Genomic DNA, 23,145 nt, shown 5'->3' with positions numbered 1-23,145 from the left:
TTATTTGTATTATGAAATTTAATTATCTGAATTATGAAATTTAATTATTTGTATTATGAAATTTAATTATCTGAATTATGAAATTTAATTATTTGTATTATGAAATTTAATTATCTGAATTATGAAATTTAATTATTTGTATTATGAAATTTAATTATTTGGTATGAAATTTGATAATTTGTTATGAAATTTAATAATTTTAATTATGAAATTTAATTATTTATATTATGAAAATTAATAATTTGTATTATGAAAATTATTTATTTTTATTATGAAATTTAATTATTTGTATTATGAAATTTTATTATTTGTATTATAAAATTTTTATTTTAATTATAAAATTATTTGAATTATGAAATTTAATTATTTGTATTATGAAATTTAATTATCTTAATTATGAAATTTAATTATTTGTATTATGAAATTTAATTATCTGAATTATGAAATTTAATTATTTGTATTATGAAATTTAATTATCTGAATTATGAAATTTAATTATTTGTATTATGAAATTTAATTATTTGTTATGAAATTTGATAATTTGTTATGAAATTTAATAATTTGAATTATGAAATTTAATTATTTATATTATGAAAATTATTTATTTTTATTATGAAATTTAATTATTTGTATTATGAAATTTTATTATTTGTATTATAAAATTTTATTTTAATTATAAAATTTAATTATTTGAATTATGAAATTTAATTATTTGTATTATGAAATTTAATTATCTGAATTATGAAATTTAATTATCTGAATTATGAAATTTTATTATTTGTATTATGAAATTTTATTTTAATTATAAAATTTTATTTTAATTATAAAATTTAATTTTTTTTATTATGAAATTTAATTATCTTAATTATGAAATTTAATTATTTGTATTATGAAATTTAATTATTCATATTATGAAAATCTTAAAACTTCATTTTATTTTTTACCATTCCTTCTTTATTTACAGCAAAAATATATTTAAATCTATTTTCATTTTTTGAATAAAAAAATTCTAACCAAATTCTAGTTGAAAGAGATAATGAATTTAACATTTATACAAATACACAGATACAATTGGATTAATATTCAAAATCTGACAATATTACATAAAGATATACAAATATAGGATGAGATTTGATATTTGACTCATTTTATGAGATATAAAGCAGATTCAATTTGATTATTTATACATCATTCCAATCAACACTTCATATGTGGAAGGGTCCAATAAAAAACAGGTAGGACAAACATACTTTTACACTTGCAAAATGAAACAGAAATGTACTAGGATTTTTTTACAGTATATTTCAGAGATGTTCAACAAATTGATAGATAGAATAAGACTTGTAAAGAAAAAAAGTAACATTTTATTTTTAGTAAAATGGTTGCAAATGTATTTTGCTAGCGACTATTGTTGCAGTAGTCATGGTTATCAATACAATTTTTAACAACATACTTTTCACATGTTGACTTGACAATGTTAGAATAGATTGAAGAATATGTTGCCGTGAAACTCAAATCATCATCATAGCGTTTCACTCAATCTTAAGATCCATTGTTGGGCACGGTCTGAGGCATTGGAACATACCTCACTTACAGTCTGTGAGGGTGTGTGTGATAGTCTGCACAACAACACTGCAGACATCAAGCATCCTGTACATAACCTCACTTGTGCAGGCCGTCCCTTCGTTTGGGTTCGGTTTAGTGCTACCCACTTTCTGGCGTAGTTCAGAGCCTGCTAGGAAGCCTCGTTGTTGTCATCTTTGACTGACTCATTCCACGAATACAATCGGAAAGACACTGGTGTTGTTCATCCGAGATCTGTTACAGTGGCAAAGCTTTTGCAAAATAATAGTAGCTGCAGTACCTCTTGGTGCTCATATAGGGGATGCCAATTGTCACTGTTCTGCTCATCATGCTCTAGCTATTGCCTCTCAGGGGAATCTGTAATGGACTGATTCTGGACATCCTGTAGACTAATGGCAGGTTGGTTGATTTCAAGTTGCCAGTAATCATCCTGCATATTTTGTTGAGCGCGACGTTGACCATTGCAGCATGAGTGGAATATTCCTAAGTAATAAGTAGTATAACACTGACAGGAATAACATCTGTGCCTTAGATGCCCAAGAGCTGTTAGGCAGAGTCGCGAGCAGGCTGTTATTTGTTTATCGTTTCTTGTGAAGCTTATCAACATGGATTCTGTATGACAGTGTCCTGTTGAGTGTCACATTGAGATTGAGTTGTCTGTTTTCCAGGTGATATTGAGCATCCTTTGAGCTAGTGGTTCTGAAGAGGGAATGAACACAGCTTAGTTTTACCTGGGTTCAGGTTGAAATGCCACTTGTAATAATATGATGACAAGTACATGAGTGCTTGCATAAATAGGGCAGGTCGATTTGCAACTTTTTTCAGAAAATCAACATGGCACTGGTGATGATAGCTGGGATTTGATGTGATAAGAGCAGATACCAAAAATCAGATTCCTATCTTGAACAGAAAATTGAGCATTTAATTTTAACAATCGTGTAGAAAAATGCTGAGAAATCCTTAATTTTCATAGCATTTTACACAACACTGACTTTGAAATTTTACTATTTTTATAAAAAATCCAATTAAAATTGATATATTCATATGAGATACATTGAAAGAAAAATAAATACATGAATTATAATTTTAATTATGAATCACAACTAGCAAAATATCTCAACTTTTACTGCATTGATTAAACAAAAATTGTAAAAAAAGCTAATTAGCAACTAAGTCTTTTAAATTTCACAATCTAAAAAGATATGTGGAGATGTATTACACTATATTGTAATTCTGTAACTTGATACAAGTTACAGAACCATGTATTTTAATTTTTTTATTAAACGCAATAATATAAACTGTTATAATAGAACTATATTGTTCTGTATAATTTCTTTTCAAGAAAAATGAAGGTCTAATTTGCTGGCACGATGACTTTATAATAATGTATCTATGTCTTGCTTTCTGCCTATATATAACTTTTTTAGAAAAATCAATCAAATTTGACCAATGTTTGGCTTCAAAATTGATAGCCGTAATCTTTTTCAATCTTTTTTTTTGAGTTGTTCACTATTTTCGGAAAAAAAACAACACAAAAAACAATTATTTGAAAACACTTATTTTTTATATTTTTGTGATGAAATATGAATAAAACTGACTATTGTTTGGGTAAATTGAGAAAACTAATAAAATTTAATGGATAAGTATTTATTTACCTAATGGACAAAATCGTTTGAATGACCTCTTCTACATCCAATTCATCTGAGTTTAGCATCGATATTATATTTTCCGGAAGTAGTGCAAAAGCGCTATATTTGGAACAGTTTAAAACTAATTTGGGTTTCAGTTAACTGTTTTGTTCTCTGAATCATATTAAAATATACCGTTAGTTAAAAAAATTATTGTCGGTTTGGATCTTAAACCAAATAACTGCATACACTTGGATGATAAATTTGACCAGAATGTTTAATTTATCATAGTGTTTGAGGATAGACACCTCTGGTCCATAAACACAATAACCTTGTGGCTTAAGTTATCTTGCTTGATTCAAGGGCCCAATTTTCTAAGCTGCATATCTTAGTTTATCTTCTTGAGAAATGCCAACAGCATACTCTCAAAAAGTAGACTCTGGTATTCACACTTAAATTATTTGTTTCTTCTGCTGTGAGATAATGATGATCGGGAGGGACACTATTTTTTTTTTAGAATTCTACTTGAGGCAAATCTTGATAATTATTGATACAAAGTTTTCCCAAAGGACCAGTAAATGTTGCTAGGCTTTTTGTTGTTCCATCAATTAATTTAAAAATTGCTCTAAATGGCACTTCTTCTAGTGGAACCTGAAAATTGCAAAATTTGCATGGTTAATAATAGAGCCAGATTACATAATAAATACCAATATATTATTTTATTTTTCACAAAAAAAGGAACATAATTGCAGGTGAATCTATAGAATTAATTGTACCTCCTTGTTAAGAGGACAAGTGTAGACTCTATGCCTTTTTGACAATTTCCTGTCTTACACTTTACTGCAAAGTCATCACGTCTCAAGACAGGAAGTTTACAGCTACAAGAAAACATATCAAACAATCTGTCTAGCTGTTCCTTCATTTTTTTCACTTTGGTTGCTGCAAGAGATTTCCTGTCAATCTGTTTGGCCCTCTTATAGCAAAATATAGTGACATTCTGTCCTATATAACGTTCCCCTAACAAGGGCAATTGCCAAATACTAATTAATTCCTTAGCAATTAACATAGAAATCCCACTATTTTTTAAGTGGCGATAACTGGTTTCGAGGAAATAACTAAACTGGATGACTTGTTGTGAAGTTGGAGGTGCTGTTTCATCCAAACGACAAGGTGGACCAGCAAATTTTGTGAACCATGGGTTAAAACTGAACGTTGTGCTTTTACTGACATTCTAATCTGAAAAGTAAAATAAATAAATGGATTAAAACTGAAGGAAACTGTTTTAGGCTATCTTCCAGTTTCATATGTAAAAAAGTAAGTGCTAGTTATAAGAAATAATGAAAAACTTTGTAGAGTTGCATAAGATGTATTGAAGAGAGAGGACAAAACCAAATCAGAGGCATATTAGTGTTTAGTTTAGACATCTTTAGTAGACTTTAGCTCCTCCTTCGATAACATGAATTTACTCATAAAGAGATTCATTCTTGCTGTCGCTGTGCCATTTTAAACAAGCGTTTAGAGTGTGAAAAACCAGTGCTTGTGCATCTATGTTACCATGCTATCTTTAATAGTATTTTCAAGTTAAATTTAATTTTTATGAAATTTTTGTTTATTAAATTTTTAGGTGAAAGTACAGAATAGTTACAACACAACTTCTTATCTTCCCCATGTTAAGAATTGTTTTCTAAATAATAAAGTTATTTTAGCACAATAACATAGATGCACAAATAAGGAAAACCTTTAAAGCAGTTTCCTTATTTACTCGTATTAATCTTTGTGGGTTATCTGATTTTAAAACTATAATTTTAGAAGAAAAATACAGCTTAAAAACAATTACTCCCTGAAAATAAAAGAAATAAAAATTTGACACTAATTTTCTGCAAAGTATTTTTTTTATGAAATAGAACAACTTGAAAATTTACATGGTTATGTTTCATAAAGAATGTGTAGAAAAAAATTGCATGGACTATTTTTTTTTTAAATATAAAACTGGAGTATTACCATATTTTAATAAAAATTTCAAATAGAATTTTATGTGAAATATTAGGTTGGTGCCAAAATAATGTTTTTGACATTCGTTTGAACGTCAAAAATATGCCATTATCTTTGCACCAACCTAATAGAAAAACAAATTAAAAAAGATAAAACGAATATGTTTAAATTCACTGCAGACACTTGAAATATAATAATATATATTTTAAACAAGTCTTTTTCGTTTTTCCTTTCGAAATAATTAAGCCTAAATCGTAATGTTTTCAAATTAAATAATAAACGTTCTTTTTCAATATCAATAACAAGCGTGTTTTACGACGGTGAAATCTAAAATGTTTCCGCTCCAAAAAAGTTCCTGAAATGAAAAAGCAAACTTTGGTCGCTATTATTTAAAAAACATAATTTTGCCTTTACACTTAATATTTATTTTATTAATTCATTATCTTCACTCATTTTATTTAAAAATGTAGTTTAAAATTTTCTAAATAATGATTCCATTTTCTAAACAGTACGGTTTGTTTTGATGACAGGACGTTCTTGGCAATTAACTGAAAAACCTTTAATAACTTCAATTTTTCAACTTTTAAAGTCATTTCCTCAAGCGAAGATAACGATTTTGAAAAAAATATTTCGTGTAGGTCTTTTTTATGTCAAACCCCAACTATCATCACCATTGCCTCACCGGGGTTCCAAAATCGATCTGCCCTATTTCATCAACTGATCGTCAATAACTTTCAAATCATTTGATTCGGTTGCAAGGCATATGCCGTCCACATAAATGAACCTGTTGATGTTGAGGAATATCACATGCCATTTGTATATATGTTGAACAGTATGGAGGCCAGAACTGAACCTTGTGAGAGTTCATTCTTTTGTGCCATCCACCTGCTCTTTTTCTCCCTCCATCTCTACGTAAAATCGACAATTTTTTTTTTTAGAAGAGATTTCGGGTTGGTGAGTCGTACATATGCCAAATATTGAAAATACATAGAGGATAGGCTCCAAGCTGGAATGGTCACTAGTATGGTTTTTATAGAACTTATGGCATAGTTGAATGATTGTCACAGTCAAATGATTGTTATAGTTGAATAAGAGAGTAAAGTAAATACAAACTATAATTTACCCAAGTGCAGCAGAAAACGGCCAACCTATAATTGCACTGGCAGCAATAGACAAAATAGCAATCTGAAATGAAATACAGCACAACTTATTACTTTGTATAACAATAATTTCTAACAAAGAAATAATTAAAAACAGAACAATCATATTCAATTTGGGAAAATCTGTTGATGTGAATCATAAGAAAAGTACACACTATCTGTTTATCCCTATATATATATATAAACTGAACTCGTTTTTCCCCTCTGATTTTGACCTTAATAGGATTGAAAATCAAGACATTTCATGCAAATGTAATATGCACAAACTGCAGCACAATATCTGAGGTGTGTTATAGGCATATTACCTCTCCACTTCCTCGATAATCGTAGATTCCTATATTTTTTCTGCTGAGAGTTCACTGCCAAAATCGGTTAAAAATCAATGGAAGCAGTAAAATCTTTTCTCTCTAATTAATTCCTTCTACCCTCTGTCACCACTTACACTGTTACGGGATCATTCACAAGGGCCACTTACGAAGGAACGCCGTTTTCGGTTTTCTGTACTTTGTAGTTGCTTAAAAAACCTGGAATGGAATTTTGCCGTGCCTTTCTGTTTTATGCTTCCTATTTGGTGAAACGCGCCACGGAATTAACCAATAGCGACGTTCCCACAAACATTAATTCTTATCCCATGCTTACTTTTTACGTTGCTTAATTACCATTTTTTTAAGAAGTTTAACATCGTTTTTTTTTTTTGAAACAGGGTTATTATTTTGCTTATTCTTTACCCCCCCCTCCAAAACTCCGGGCAATGCCGGATAACCCTGCTAGTAGTTGAATATTTTTGTTAGCAATGATTGTTTTACTGTTTCTCTCAAATAATTTTGAAACATTTTCTTGGAAAATGAAAAATAAAAAAAAAGAAACCTATTCATATTATATAGATTCGTAGTAAAAGTGACAGAGATATTACATTTGTGTTAATAGAACTTTATTCAAATATCCTGACACCAACAGTAAACTAGTGAGATTACAATTTACTGAATTAAAATTTTTTGTAGTGGAATAATAGACAAAAATGAATAATCTATTGCTAATGAGGAAAGCTATTTGATGTCAACAGAAAATACAAACAATTTTTTTAGCTACATTATGTCAATTTGATGTCATAGATATTTTAGGACAGCAATTCGCTCTCTGTTGAATAAAAGAAACCGACAATAAACTTTGTTTTTCTAAAACAGTGTCTGATTTCTTAAATTCTTTTCTTGAAATGTTTTCAATTTGTCAAATACAAAATACATAAGGAGTTTGATTTTAGTTGCGGAAAAAGCCATCCAATTTGCCTTTTCAATTTTTTAGTTTACAATAAAAAGATCCCATTTTCTTCCAATGCTCAAAGAAGTCAATAGAATGGATATTTAATGAAAACAATGACGTATCAAAATGATAGATGGTAAAGAAAAACTTTAACCATAATCATAACATTTTTATGTTCATGTTAAATACAGAATCACAAGATGATTATAACTGATGACATTTCCCTTTCTTTAATCTATGAAACATTTAAAAAGCAAAACTATGAAAATGTATGCCAAAAAATAACTTACTGAAGTATTGTTATTAAACCATGCTCCCATTGCAACCATAGTAAGATACATGGAAAAACTGCTGGGAAGGTATGAAGAACAAGCAATAAACATGCCCGTGCTAAACAGCATTAACCATAACATCAGACGAGCAATTTTCATACCAAACTGTTTGCATACTCCTCTAAAAAAGATGGAAAATAAACAGACTTTCAAATTATAAAAAATTTTCATTGTAACTTTCACTGTGGACTTTTAATAAGACATTTTTTTATTATTTGTGTTAGGGAAACGTTTAGTATTATTTTTAAACAATGAAGATCTTGCATATATTTTTTTTTTTTTAATTATATTTTCATCCCAAACAATGTGCAGTGAGACTTTGATGTAGGGGGCTACTATTAAGACATAAGTAGCAGGGATACTATGTAGGGAGTTCTGTTCACATTACACTTGAACTTCTGCATGTCAGTACAGTTGGGGAAGCAGTTCTGGAGAAGAAACTATTAGAGTAGAAGGCTCTCCTACATCTAGGGATCTCTACTTTGAAGGGGTGGGACTTTGCTGCTTGTCAGAGAAAATTACATTGAGGGAGTATGAGAGCTTGTAGTTCGTTAGAGCATCCACCACTAAAATACTTATAAAACAGGCAGAGAGATGCAACATTTCATCGATGGGACAGTGGTTGAAGCTTAGGTAACAGTTCAGGACCTATAAGGTTGGCGACTTTTTTTAACCCCGTCCAGGAGTGAGAGACCAGCAGCAGCAGATGCACCAGCGCAAATGTGACAACAATACTCTATACATGGGCGAATGGTAGCTCTGTAAAGGTACAGGATACTTTCAGGCATAAGTAACTTTCTAGCACAGTAGAGAGAACTTACCTTCTTCGCAGCAGGCCTGGCAATACTTTCGATGTATCTGTTCCAACTCATTTACTTGTGAATGTTAAGCCGAGGAGTTTGATGAAGTACTTGCAGGTAATGTATCTTTAGCCATAGCTATTGATGGTTGAGAAGGTTTCTTGTAATTATCAAAAGAAACGAGCTTAGTCTTGGCAGCATTGAACGTTACCATCTATTTTTGACCCCATTCCACTACAGACTGGAGGTCTTCCATTAGAATTTCTGCCTTTGCCTTGGTATGTGTTCATTTGTTTTTCCCCCCATGCCTGTTATAGAGCATGGTGTTGTCAGCAAATATACCCATCTCAAAGTCTATTTTATCAGGGAGGTCATTTATGAATATAAGGAACAATAAAGGTTCAAGGATTGACCCCTGAAGTACACCCACATTTATATCATATTGTTTAGATGTACGGCCATCGAGGACAACCTGGATTCTTCTCTTATTTAAGAAGGATTTAATTATGCTGAGTATTAACCCAGTAATACCATAGGATCTGATTTTCATGAGAAGACCATTGTGCCACACCCTGTCAAAAGCCTTCTCTTAGCTGTCGCTACTTTTTTCTTACAATTACTTCCAGCTTCTATAAACTTTTGTCTGTTTGTACTAGATAAATTGTACGGATAAATCTGCGGTATATATGTTGCCTCTGAGCAATGGTATCTGCGCAAGTAGAAGTAAACCACTAGGGAGAGTAGGGTTTGCTATAGAACTTCTGTGCTTCAATTGCTGCTTTGAACCATTCAGTGGTATTGATGCAAAAATGTAGAAATTGCACACATTGTTTTTTCAATGGCAGAAATTAAAGAATGTAATAATTATACTCATATAGTTATATTATTACAATTCTAATTGTTGAAATGTTAAATTTATTACTGAATAATTATCAAATTCAGTCCAAATGATTAAAAGAAAATTGGAAATGTATGAAAACTTTAAAGTCAGTAGTAAATATTTAAAAACTGATGCAATGAAACATTTATTTTTATAAATAATTAAATATGTTTAGTATTTGAAACAGTATTGAGGGGAATAATGAGCACTTTTCCAAACAAAAACAAAAATAAAGAAGAACCTGTAAGATGTATGTACCCGTGATAGAAAGAAAATATTGTATAATAAAAATTACTTAAATTGATCAAGTAGTTTTATTTTTATAATGAGAATCTTTTTTAAGTGAATTTTAGTTTTTACAATATCATCTTTCCTCATATTAAGAATGACTTTCTAAAATCTTGCAAAAGTTTGAATTATTTGAAGCTGTATCCCTTGTTCCTTCAGACTGTTTTCAAAATGGTGTTGCAAGATTGTCACTTGTTAGTTATAAAAGTTGATTTCTTATTTAAAAATAAAACTACTTGATCAACAGACATAATTTATGGTGCATATTTTCTTTGCGCCATGGATACATACATCATACGTTTTTATGGGGACAAGCACCAAACAATATTTTCAAAAGACAAATATATATGAGAACTTTTAGTTGAAAATGTCTTTTGAAAGTGTGAAATAGACTGAATAAATGTAAAAACAAATCATGTAAAAATATATATATATATATATATATATATATATATATATATATACACGCATATAGTAATATGTAATAATAAATAGTGATATTTGCATCTGGAAATAAAGTAGGCTTAAAAGCTTCTAAAATCCATACTAGAATTGTCTGCAAGGACCTGTGGTGCAGTGGTTAGAGTACCTGAAAAAATTCAGTTGTAAAAGTGACCTTCTGAAGGTTCAGTCTTCAGTGTGGGTGACTGAAATCACAATTGTGAATTACTTAGTCATGGCTGGCGGAACAAGAACATTCTACCTCTGTGAATTAAATAAAGGGTTCCATTCGAAATTCCGTGCAGATTCTCAAGTTGGATAGAAAGATCCCTGAGTTTGATAAGATACACCTGAAGAAGGTCAGAGGTTACATCGACCAAAGTGTTGTGCAAATGGCACTCAAGATGAGAACAGTAGTTCGAAGAATCAAAATAATGTCATTTCAGGTGGTGGGGTAATATTCAAAGCAACTTACTTGTAAAAATAAAGCTCTGCTAGTGCGCAGGCAATTCCGAGAAGGCATCGAAGAAAGTAAAACAAGAAAATCTGAAAAGACAATATATTTTTTAATCAAAAACTAAAAAGACTATCAAGTTCTTTTGCTTGTCATTTTCATTCATCTGTTTTTTATCATTCATGATATTGATGTGTATGTTGAAGCATTCGATACTGAATAATTTATTCACTTTATAAACGAAAATAATTTTGCTTTCATGCCAAAACTACCAAAAATTACTTTTTTTTTTTGCCTTCACCCAGCATTGTTTGATTATTGACGTAAAATATCTATTTTGGTTTTTATATATGACTAGCGGTGGTACCCGGCGTTGCCTGGGTGCTTGGAGGTGTGTGTGCTCTTAAATAAAAAAGAAACTTGGAGTAGAATCAAACCCATAGCCCTGAGACGAAGTTTGAAAATAAAATGTGAAAAAAACATGAACCGTATGGCCAGCCAGAATGAGTTACTGAAAGATGTTTGAATTTATTTAAGTAAGAACCAAATTGACAGGTGCCCGCACGGAAGTCGTAGAGAGTTACGACGACGACGTAAGCAATAGCTATTCAGCAAATGAGGTCAATGACCAGGTTTGTTTGTTATAAGCGAAGTAAAAAAAGAAAACATAAAAACGAACGTTAAAACTTAAGCGCACGGGGGAGGGGGGCAGATGAGGAATCAAAACATCAAAAAAAAACACAAAAAAAACTAACGTAAGGCAAACAAACAATGTTAAATGTAAAAATCGAAAAAACAAAAAAGAAAACAGAAAAACGAACACGTGAAAAATGGCTTAAATAAGCCTGTTTCGATTTAAAATTTAAAAAATTGGTGGGGACCTGGGTGTTTTGGGGTGTGTGGTCGGGGGTGGATAAGCGAAGTAAAAAAAACAAAAAAAAACAGAAAAACAAACGTTACGTGAAAAATGGCTTAAATAACACTGGTTCAATATTTAAATTTAAAAAATCAAAAAAAAAAAAAAGGAGACATCTCACACCACGATTCGAACCCAAAACGTTTAGATAACGAACTAACGCGCTAACCAACTGAGCTAACACGACGTATACGAAATTTAGTCAGTTCTTCAACTATTTAAAGTAAATCAGGTCATGACGTCATCTGACGCATGCGTAGAACCGGTCGTCGTCATGAGAGGACCGTTTTGAAGACATACACGAAATGGTCACACACATTTTGCCTTTTATATATATAGACTAGCGAGGGGTACCCGGCGTTGCCCGGGTGTTTGTAGGTGTGTGTGAAAAAAAAAAAACAGGTGCCCGTTAAAAAAAAAGCCTTGACGACGCGCAGTTGGAAAATAGTAAAGTGTGAAAAAAAAAACAACAAAAAAAAAAACAGGTGCGCGTTTTTGATTGACGTGACGGCGATAGCTATTCAGCAGTTAGCATTTTGTGCGGGACAGTTTTTAATGAGGTCAATAAATCGGTTTATTTGTTTTTAAAAACCCGCTCCCTCGTTTCGAAATGAAAGCTACCGTCTGATATGACGAAGTCGACATTGACCAAACGTTACTTAGCTCTCTAGAGACCACTGGCTCTGGGCCTGTGGGGTTTATTTGCTTCCCCACTGAGCAAATTAGGCACAAGGCTGTTTTTTAATGTGGAGATAGGGGGAGGGGGGAGGGAAAGGGGGGACCAGCTCCCGAGAGGTGGGAAATGGGAGCTGGATTAGTAACTGTTGGTATGAAGGGTCGCCCCTCCTCAGTGACCAAGGTCAGACATGTGGGGTTAACCCCACATATGGTCTTTGCTAGTCATAGCTTGCAGCATCTGTCGGAACAGATACTACACTTTGAGATATTAAATCTTTTATTCATGTTAAAAAAAAATACAGTCAAAATCAATGATGAACAAAAAACTTAGGCACATGGCCAACTCAAAAGGGGGGATTTTGGGGGTCGTTGGTCATCCTTGTCACTCCAGAACTAAACAAAGTCAAAAGTTTCTCCCAGCTAGTATCTTCTTTCACCATAATACTGCATTCACCCTTTCATATTGGGAACGTCCTAGTAACTCCCAATTTTTAAAACATTTTTTATTGACGTGTAAAAACAAAAAAGATAACAATAAAATGGTACAATAATTCATTTGTGTCGAGGGCGGGGGAAGAAAAAACAAAAGGTGATTAGTAGGACCCTCCCAACCCCGTCTAGTTGATAGACTGCCCGTTCCACTAGGTTTGTAAAAGGAACCTCGCTTCTGCGGGTCAGTCTCTAGGTGGGGATGCCCTCTAGATGGGGGTGAATGGAGAAAAGAAAATTTTTGGGGGTAAGGGATGGAGGTTAGTTTGTATTTCTTTTTCTCCAAGATGGGTAAAATTTAGAGGAAGGGGTGAAAACAAAAATTGCAGGTAAGAGGGGATGGGGATCTTGGAGGCTTCCTAATCGGGGAGGGATGGAACACACACTCAGCTAGCTGAGAGACTACTTGTTTAATTTTACTTTACAGAACTGCGCGTTCCACACCTAGGCGGGGAACACGTATTCAAATTTGGCTCCTCTTCGTACACACAGACTTGCCACATGTATCCATCTTCTGTCAAATGCCGCGCGATGCAGCCTTCTTCTATCACATCTGATCTTCACCCGTAGTTGGTGTTTAAAGAACGCGATCAGATCTTGATCAGAAAAAGACAACACCCCCCGGCAACCTTGCAGACGCGACGTCCAAATCACCATTCTCGCCACGGCCAGGATCGTAACGTAGACCATTTGTCTTTCCCGGTCCCACGGCGGTACAGTAATTGGGCGAGGATGCTCAGGATCGATGCGAGCCGTCACTCCGCTGACATACGACCAGTACTGGCGGAGTTTGCGGCAATCGAAGAAAGCGTGATCCGTAGTTTCTACGGCCGTTGTCCCACAACGGGGGCAATCAGGCGACTCCAAAAACCCGGAACTGCATTGTATGTTGTTGAGTGGAAGTGCATTTCGGGCCAATCGCCAGGTCAGAGAGAACTCCGAATTGTTCAGATGACTCGAACCTGGCGCCCAGCTCCACGCGGAGCGGATCTCACTCTGCTGCCACCCCAAACGCGCGCATAGCGGGTCGTCAGCGGCCCCCTTCACTAGATCCCTGTGGAGTTCCCTACGGGTAGCAGTCACAAGGTCACTGGACCTTGGTAGTCGTTTTAGCGCGGCTCGGCACTCTTTCATGTAGGCAGATTCTCCCCGCGGCCTGCGACGGCTCTCGATGGAAGGGTCGAGAACGAGGTCGGGGAAGGCGGCAGTAACCACGGGGTGCCACGGTTGGTCATCCTGCATATAGTGGCTCAGGAAGGCCAGCCTCTCAGCATCTCGATGACACTTCAAGTCCGGCATTCCCAAGCCTCCCTCACACGGACGTTGAATACAGACCTGTCTGCTCACCCAGTGTCTTCCTCTGTCCCAAAGGAGCGAGGACAAGAGTTCGACAAGAGCTTTTAGGTGTTGTGCAGGCAGGGGAAGTACAGCCAGTCGGTAAAGGATGAGAGGAAAGACGTAAGTGGCGCACGCCTCAGCTCTACCCTTTAAGGAAAGTTTCCTAGGAAGCCACGAATTGACTGCAGCCTCCACCTTTGACCGTACCTCCAACCAATTCTTGTCAAGCTGGAGACCCGGTCCGAACCACACGTCGAGGATCCGGACTGGGCCATCTGTCCAGCTGAAGGGCGCAGGGAGGTTTGCGTTGCCACTCCATGCGCCCAACCGCAATCCTACCGACTTGTTGCGGTTTATCTTGGCCCCCGTGATTCTTTCGTACTGTGTGAGTGCCTCCGACACGACCTCAATGTCTCTGAAGCCCGACACGAAGATCGTGACATCATCGGCAAACGCGGATACCTTGGCAGCTGAGCCGCCAGGCAGAGCCATTCTGCGCAGGGCCGAATTTGCCTCCCCATGTCTCAGCTTGCGGAGAAGAGGCTCCAAACCAGGACATAAAGCAGGGGCGACAGCGGACAACTCTGACGAACCGACCGAGAGATAACAAAGGGTTTCGAGCGCTTTCCGTTGACTTGCACTTTGATCTTGTCGGGCCGCCGAAGCTGGCGCCTGGACCTGTGATTAGAGTCGAGTTTCGCTTTTTGTTTATACCGAAAACCGAATGTAACGCATGCCGATGCGGGAAATGTGGAATAATTAACATTTGAAAGTCAATAAAATTAAATAGACAGGCGAGCTCCGTGGTTAACTGCGAGATATTACAATTTATAGATGATATAAAAAGTTTTAAGAAGTTGTGAAGCGAGCGAGCGCTTCTCTGAAAGAAGCCTTTTGTGGACATTGAGGAAAAGCGTACATACATACATTTTCGCTTTTAAATATATAGATGGTTTGGAGTTGTTCCCTCACCATTTCACTTTAAATAATTTAAGTGACTAAAATACGAATTAACCCGTAACACATGAATTACAAATTTGATTCTCAAAGACATTTTTAATGCAAAAAAAAAAAAAAAAAAAAGTCAAAGCTGAAAATCATACTTACTTTGTTAACATTAAGAAACGTGTAGAGGTGCATGGGAAAAGTATGAAGAGCCAAGTATGCATAAGAGCGAATGGCATAAACAGGAGAATATTCCCAGGTTTGGAAACCGGAACCAAACAATAAGAAATGAGTCTGAAATGAAACAATAAAAAAAAAAAAACTGTTAAACATTTTTTTAATCTTTAAAAACTGTAAAGTGTTGTTAATTTTGTTATTTCAATTGATGGGCTTTTTTTTTGTTACATTCATAGAAATGTGTTGTACAATAAAACCATTTTTTACCTTTTATAATTTTCTGTCATTTCCAAGTTTTCCCATTCTTCTTTATTTACGTCATTTATTTAAACCATCCTCTTACCTTTTTTTTCAGTATTTCTTACCTCATTTGTTCTAAAACATTTAATATGCAAACAACCAAGCAATGACGTTTCTGAATTTTTGAGATGACGATTGTTTATATGTATTATCATTCATCGGACTATTGTTCTCATCTTGAGTGTGATTTTCACAACGTTTCGGTCGATATAACCTCCGACCTTCTTCAGGTGTATCTTGTTGAACTCAGAAATTTGGATGGAATTTCGAGCGGAACCCTTTATTTACTTCACGTACTAGAATTGTCCGCAAGGACCCGTGGCACAGTGGTTAGAGTACTGGGAAATTGTAAAAATGATATTCTCCTGAAGATTGAAGGTTCAATCCTCAGTGTGGGCGACGCAAATATACATTTGCGAATTACTTAGGACCTCTATCCAGTCATGGTTGACGGAACAAGAGCACGCTACCCCCGTGAAGTAAATAAAGGGTTCCGTTCGAAATTCCGCCCAAATTCCCGAGTTCGACAAGATACCCTGAAGAAGGTCGGAGGTTACATCGACCGAAACGTTGTGAAAATCACACTCACAATGAGAACAGTAGTCTGATGAATAATAATACATATAACCAAGCAATGTAAATCTACGTTGCTGGATTTGCAAAAACTGAAGATAAAATAAAATGAACGTATTTGAATGAGGTACTTAAATGGCATAAAATTAGATATATTTCTGATAATAAAATGATAAATTTAAAGCAACACTTTCAAAATTAATAGGAAATTCTGCTTCATGTTGATGAGGAACCCAATTGTATTCATAATCAGTTTAGAAAATCATTAAAATGAAATCCAACAATTGTAGATCCAAGAGAATTATCCAAACAATGAGGAACCCATTTATATTTACAAGTACATACATAATTTTCTATTCATTTAATGCCACTTTTTCCTTGTTCAAGGGTCAGACGTTAATATGAAACTTTTTATATTTAAATATTAACTAGGTGTACCCAACATTACCCAGGCATAGATGATAGCATCATATACGCTAAGAAAGTTTCTTTTATATTAATCTTTGTCTGGTATGTCATAGGTAATTCAAGGGTCTTCTACCAATCATTCTCCACTGTATAATAAAAACCAATATGTATTCATTTATATATCTAAATATAAGTAATTCCATCCACTTATTAGCAAATAAAACATGTATTTTTCTACAATCTAGAAGAAATCATTAAAAGTGAGATAGCAAGTCAAACAAGCACCTTAGACTTACCCCACCACCTGAAATGATTATTGATTATATTTTACTCTTGTAAAGCATCTCATTCGAATTGCTTACCGGTTCCCAATAATTGTAAGTCTCATCGCAATCATTGATCCCATTCCAAAGGGCAGCGCATAATCGAGCTGACATTAAAATTTTGAAAGCTGTATAACCTCCTGGTGCCCATGGTTCATTAGTTAAAATGTTAACACCGTTATTTCTGAAAAAAAAATAAAAGAACTGATTAAATTTAAAATACAAAAATAAATACATTAATAAAATAAAGATTTATTTTTCATATTGATGTACAATATATATATATATATTTATTTAGATTTGAAGCCAATATTTCCAAATTTTTCAGGAAATAAAAATCAGATTGTGCATTATAAAATTTTATTTTAGTTTCATAATGCACAAATGTCAATGATGTAAAAAAACATCTAGACTAATTTGGTCAGACAAAATGTTAAGCATAAATAAAAATAACTAGCATGGGTGCCCAGCGTTGCCCGGGTATTTGGAGGTGTACGTTGAGAAAAAAAAAAGAAAAAAGCGGTCAATTTTTTTAACTTTGACCCTTATTATGACCCCTTAAAATTTATTTTTTGGGCTCAAATCAAGTTATTAAGTTAGATCCATGTCCAAGGAACTTATATCTAAAATTTCAAGTGTTTAGACCAAAAATTGTCGGAGGAGTTTGGTAGAGTTTTCAAAGGTCAAATCGTTGAACTTTGACCCCTTAATCGCCAAATTTTTGGCCGAAAACCGATCACATCGATTTTTCCAAATCACAGTACCCTGTATATAAAATTTCGAGTCTGTAGACTTAAAATTGACAGAGTTATAGTGTAGGAAAATGTACACAGACAGACAGACACGTTCACTTTTATAGATATAATAGATTTAGTCCCATTTCACGTGACTCTAAGCAGATAAATCAGCTATCATTTTTGTGTGTATGTTTCTTTTTCTTATGATGTAAATGTCAAAGTAAGGTAGATATTCAATAACTGCTTTGTCATTTAAGATCTTCTAAATGGAGATGTTCAATTACTGCTTTGTAAAGAAAGGGATTTTTTTTTGATTTTTTTTAAGATTTAATTTACCAAAAAGGGAAGATTACTATTTTGAAAATCTGTTTTAAAAGAAGGTAGTTTTCTACATTATTTTTAAAAGAAAATAGTTTTATACATTATTTTTAAAAGAAAATAGTTTTCTACATTATTTTTAAAAGAAAATAGTTAGCTCTAGATATATCCAAGGCTTTTGACAGGGTATGGCATGAGGGTCTCCTCAGGAAGATTAGATCATACGGTATCACTGGTAGAATACTTAACATAATTAAATCCTTCTTAGATAAGAGAAAAATCCAGGTTGTCCTCGACGGTCGTACATCTAAACAATATGATATAAATGCGGGAGTGCCCCAGGGATCTATCCTTGGACCTCTGCTGTTCCTGATATTCATAAATGACCTCCCCGACAAAATTGCCTCTGAGATGGGGATATATGCTGATGACACCACACTCTATAGCAGGCACGACAGGAAAACAAACGAACATATATCTAAAGTAATGGCAGAAACACTAGAGGATGACCTCCAATCAGTAGTGGAATGGGGACAAAAATGGATGGTCACGTTCAATGCCACTAAGACAAAACCGGTTTCATTCAATAATTACAAGAAACCTTCTCTACCACCTATAGCAATGGCCAACGACTCTTTATCTGAGAGTACGTCTCTCAAGCTCCTTGGCCTAACGTTCACAGGAAACATGAGCTGGAACAATTACATCGAGAGCATTGCCAGGGCCGCTGCGAGGAAGGTGGGCTCTCTCTACCGTGCTAGAAAACTTCTAACACCCGAAAGTATCCTGTACCTCTACAAGGCCACTATTCGCCCATGTATGGAGTATTGCTGTCATATTTGGGCTGGTGCATCGGCTACTAGTCTCTCGCTCCTTGACAGGGTTCAAAAGAGAGTCGCAAATCTGATAGCCCCTAAACTGGCATCTAAGCTTCAGCCTCTGTCCCATCGTCGAAACGTTGCATCCCTCTGCCTGTTCTACAAGTATTATAATGGTGAATGCTCTGATGAACTGCAAGCGCTTGTGGCCCCACAACGTAAACACCCTCGAGAGACCCGACAAGCTGCAAAATCCCACCCCCACACTGTAGAGATCCCTAGATGTAAAAGATCTTTCTACTCCAGTAGTTTCTTCCCCAGAACTGCTAGACTTTGGAATTCCATTCCAGGTCACTGCTTCCCCAACTGTACTGACATGCATAAGTTCAAGTGCAGCATGAACCAACATCTCGCTGCCCAAATCCCTACATAGTATCCCAGTAGATGTTTCCCCTGATAGTAGCCCCCTAAACCAAAGTGGCAATGTGCCTTGTTTGGGGGTGAAAATGTAATAATAATAAAAAAAAACAAAAAAAAAAAACATTATTTTTAAAAGAAAATAGTTTTCTACATTATTTTTAAAAGAAAATAGTTTTATACATTATTCATTTTATTTCACAATATTATCCAGCTTCTATACTCTGAAAAAAATCAGTTAAAAATTAAAATTATTTCATCTGCAAGTTTTGGATCAATGTTAAGAATGGTTTTAATAATTTTCTTCAAATCACAAATTGAAGCAATAGTATTAGTTTTCTTTTTTTTTTGAGAGAAAGTTTTTTTAACTTTATTTTTTGGAGTGAAAATGAATTTTTTTTTTAACCATTTAGATATTTAATGTAGCCTTTTACATACATTTTCTTTTTCTGCTTTCAGCTTGTAAATTGCTTTGGTTGTTTTTGGCCTGTTCATAAATCAGAAACATTTGTGTCGATATAGATCCTATTTTGTAGAGGCACCTTAAATAAATTTCAAATATTAATAAAACTTAATTCTTTATTCTATACATAATCTGAAACATGACATCTTTTACAACTCAAATGTGTAAAATTTACAATGCCTCCGAGGTTGTATTTAATTGCCATTAACATAATATTGGACATGGCTTCTTCTCCAATAGAAAACTAATAATGTTGATATATATGATTTCATTAACGATATTTTGTCAGTAATTTCCATCTTATGAAAAGAGACATTAAAAAAAAAACTTTATTTTCTTAAAATTCTTTTCAATGTTGTATAATATTTAATGGCATTATGGGTTTGTTTTACTGTACACATAGATTCGAAAAAGTTGTCACAAAACAAATATAGAACAAATAAATGTTATCAAAGGCAAGATAAGTTACTTTTCTACCTAACTCGATATGTTTTTAGTGTTTATATTTAATGTAACATGTTTATTCAGCTCGAAAAACATACAGTGTTTACCGCTGTATTGGAAAATTTAAAATGGCAGCCGACTCTTTCTTTCAGGCAGTAAGTTTAGGAAAATAAAAAACCAGACAAAATACTGTTAGAAACTCGCTCAATATATGTTACTGTGACATAGGCTGACGTATATTCGGCGGGTTTTTAACAGTATTTTGACTGTTTTTTCATTTATAACTCCTTTTCCCAAACTTACCGTCTCCGAGAAAGAGTCGGCTGCCATTTTAAATTTTCCAATATATCGGTAAACACTGTATGTTTTTTGAGCTGAATAAACATGTTACATTAAATATAAACACTAAAAACATATCCAGTTGGGTAGAAAAGTAACATCTCGCCTTTGATAACATTTATTTGTTCTATATTTGTTTTGTGACAACTTTTTCGAATCTATGTGTACAGTAAAACAAACCCGGCATTATTTGCATTTTTAAATACCAGAATTATGGGCACTAGGATCTGTGGCAGGGTTAAGAAAATTTCTTTTAATAAAAATGAAATATATTATGAATCAAACATCATGATAATACAGCTAATCTAAATGAATACAATTCAAAATTGGAGACATTTTTCGCATTAACAGTAAAAATGACATGTTACAGAATCGACACAACACACTACTTAACACGTGATATCAATAGCATGGTTGACTAATTTACATATTGATTTTGAAAAAGGAGATTTTATTAACTATTATTTATCATTGTTTTCTAATTCAATTACGATTTTGATTTTAATATTGTTTTGTTTCGCAATATTATTTTATTTCCTGGACAAATATTTAGCATTTGTTCAAATGTTTCTTTCTTTAGAAGAACCTACTTGGTTTCAAACAAGTTGCGATTTATTTTTAAATTGATTTCTTCTGTGCTTTCTTTTCTTTACGGTCACATTTAAAAGATAAATAAATTTGTGTCGAAATTATCAAATGAATAAAGATTTTGTTTCGCATTTCAATGAACTTAAACGGCTATAGAATACTACGGGAGAAATTGTCTTTAAAAGTTTAACTTAATCCGCAAAAATCATAAATACAAATTAGTATTTGTACATAATCGGAAAAAAAAAATAATACTTGTAAAATAAAATAAAAAATCAAACAAATTAATACAGTTGATTAATTTGCCTTGCTACCGTTTTGAAAATCAGAACTTAACTAATGGATAAAATTTGGCAACTACTTTGGAAGCAAACCGCTTCAATATTACTGGTGTAAGAAAAAGCTAATTTTAGCTCTCCTGTCCGATCGAATTAAATAAGGTTTGAAGTCCTGTCTGTTTCTGAATACGACATATTAAAAAAAATTCTCAAGTTGAAAAGATGGAAGATCGGAGATTACATCGATCGGAAAGTTGTGAATTATAACCAAAATGAGAATAATTATCCGATTAATCCAATTCTAATAGAAAAAAAAAATTCGAAACATCAAACAAAAATATTTTTGTCTCAATAACTTATATAAAAATCGTAAAATCGCCATTGTATTGGAATTGTTCTAAAGGACACGTTTCAATAAAATGCGAATTCATTTTTAGAGATATTTCATCTAATATCTATTAAATCAGCGTTATTATATTTTTAAAAAGAAATTCCCTTTTTTATGTTAAATACTTTGAAATATTTAAAAAAAAAAAATCATTAGTTAACGAATTTTTTCGAAATAATTCCGTAACCCCTTAAAAAGTAAACATAACTTTAAATTAACCGGTACTTATATATTTTTGGTACCGCGCTGAAATAACATTATTAATTCGAAAACCATTCTTAACATGAGGAGGGGAGGGCGTTTTCTAATTATTCTGTGTTTCTACCTAACAATTCAATTACAAAAAAGATATCATGAAACTTGAATTTAATCTGAAAAAACTATTTCAAAATAACGCGGTGCCAAAAAATACATAAGCACCAATTAATTAACCCTTTCCTTTGCTTGCAGCTATAAAGTTATTGGATTCCTAATATTGATTTAAAAAAAAAAAAAAAAAGGAAACTTGGTCAAATGTTTGTGTGTGTGTGTTTTTTAATAAGACAAACAAAAAAAAAAAACAAAGGGTTAATTATTTAGATTTATATAATTAAAATGGTTCTATCAGGAAGAAGGGATCGTTTCATTCCCTGTTTTCAAATGTTTCTGGGTCAAGAAAGACGAACTCATGTGGAACGTTCCACACAAAGGAAAACAAACTATTGCACATATATTAGGCTAACAAAATTATTTCTCAATATTAACAAAATTTTCATTTTATACGGAATACAACTTTTTTTTTTCGACTGGCTGCACTGCATCTGCAGTTTTTCTTCGAGTCACACTTTTTCGTCGTCCGGACGTCATCTCCTCAAAAACGTGCGTGGCGCGTGTGGTCGTCGTTTGAAATGCACACACAACATTCTCTACCAACTCATAACCATATATATATATATATATATATATATATATATATATATATATTTTTTTTTTAGCAATGTCATATCATTTGCTTCATCTTTTAATTATTAAAAAAATCATATAAATATCATACTTATTTTTGGTTACAAAATCAAAACACCTTGAAAAAAAAAAGGAAGTAAATGTTTGGTGCGGGATTAATATTACAAGCTGTTGTAATACATTCCCCTTTTTGTTTTGCACCCGCATTGATTTACCTCTGGTGTCTTAAACATGTGGCTTAAAATCCCTAATCTTGTGCAAAGAATTAGACATTTTCCTATCGTGTCATGGAATAGGAATTATAGTGATGTTGCGACCGCAATGCATACACTTAATGTGAAAAAAAAGATCGAAAATACTCGCTCCAAAGCCATGGAGGGGGGCGGTCAACGACGGATCGACAACCAACATAAAAAGGTCAGTGAGGAGAAAAACAAACATCTTTCA

General features: G+C 33.4%; 2 protein-coding genes across 5 annotated transcripts in view; one reads left to right on the top strand and one right to left on the bottom strand.

Annotated features, from left to right (window-relative positions):
- Positions 1–23,145, bottom strand: part of LOC145287983 (alpha-1,2-mannosyltransferase ALG9-like) — a 69,386-nt gene that overhangs the window by 18,002 nt on the left and 28,239 nt on the right. For 2 of the 4 annotated variants that reach the window (XM_080135979.1, XM_080135978.1), the window contains exons 2-6: positions 17,006–17,150; positions 15,348–15,479; positions 10,841–10,911; positions 7,915–8,077; positions 6,328–6,389 (exon numbers count right to left, since the gene is read on the bottom strand). In XM_080135979.1, the coding sequence (XP_079992105.1) occupies positions 6,328–6,389; positions 7,915–8,077; positions 10,841–10,911; positions 15,348–15,479; positions 17,006–17,080 (503 nt within the window). In that variant the 5' untranslated portion in view covers positions 17,081–17,150. Of the gene's footprint in view, positions 1–6,327; positions 6,390–7,914; positions 8,078–10,840; positions 10,912–15,347; positions 15,480–17,005; positions 17,151–22,528; positions 22,678–22,789; positions 22,906–23,145 lie in introns of those variants that run through there. The other 2 variants (XM_080135976.1, XM_080135977.1) reach the window with 2 other exon arrangements.
- The window catches only part of LOC145287984 (propionyl-CoA carboxylase beta chain, mitochondrial-like), an 84,568-nt gene continuing 84,352 nt past the window's right edge, over positions 22,930–23,145 (top strand). Inside the window, exon 1 of the mRNA XM_080135980.1 lies at positions 22,930–23,115. Within this exon, the coding sequence (XP_079992106.1) occupies positions 22,930–23,115 (186 nt within the window). The remainder of the gene's footprint in view (positions 23,116–23,145) is intronic.

This window comes from Euprymna scolopes, chromosome 11, assembly GCF_053919585.1.
Source record: "Euprymna scolopes isolate OS-2025 chromosome 11, ASM5391958v1, whole genome shotgun sequence".
In the NCBI taxonomy this organism is placed as follows: domain Eukaryota; kingdom Metazoa; phylum Mollusca; class Cephalopoda; order Sepiida; family Sepiolidae; genus Euprymna; species Euprymna scolopes.
This window is presented reverse-complemented; position numbering and strand designations above follow the sequence as displayed.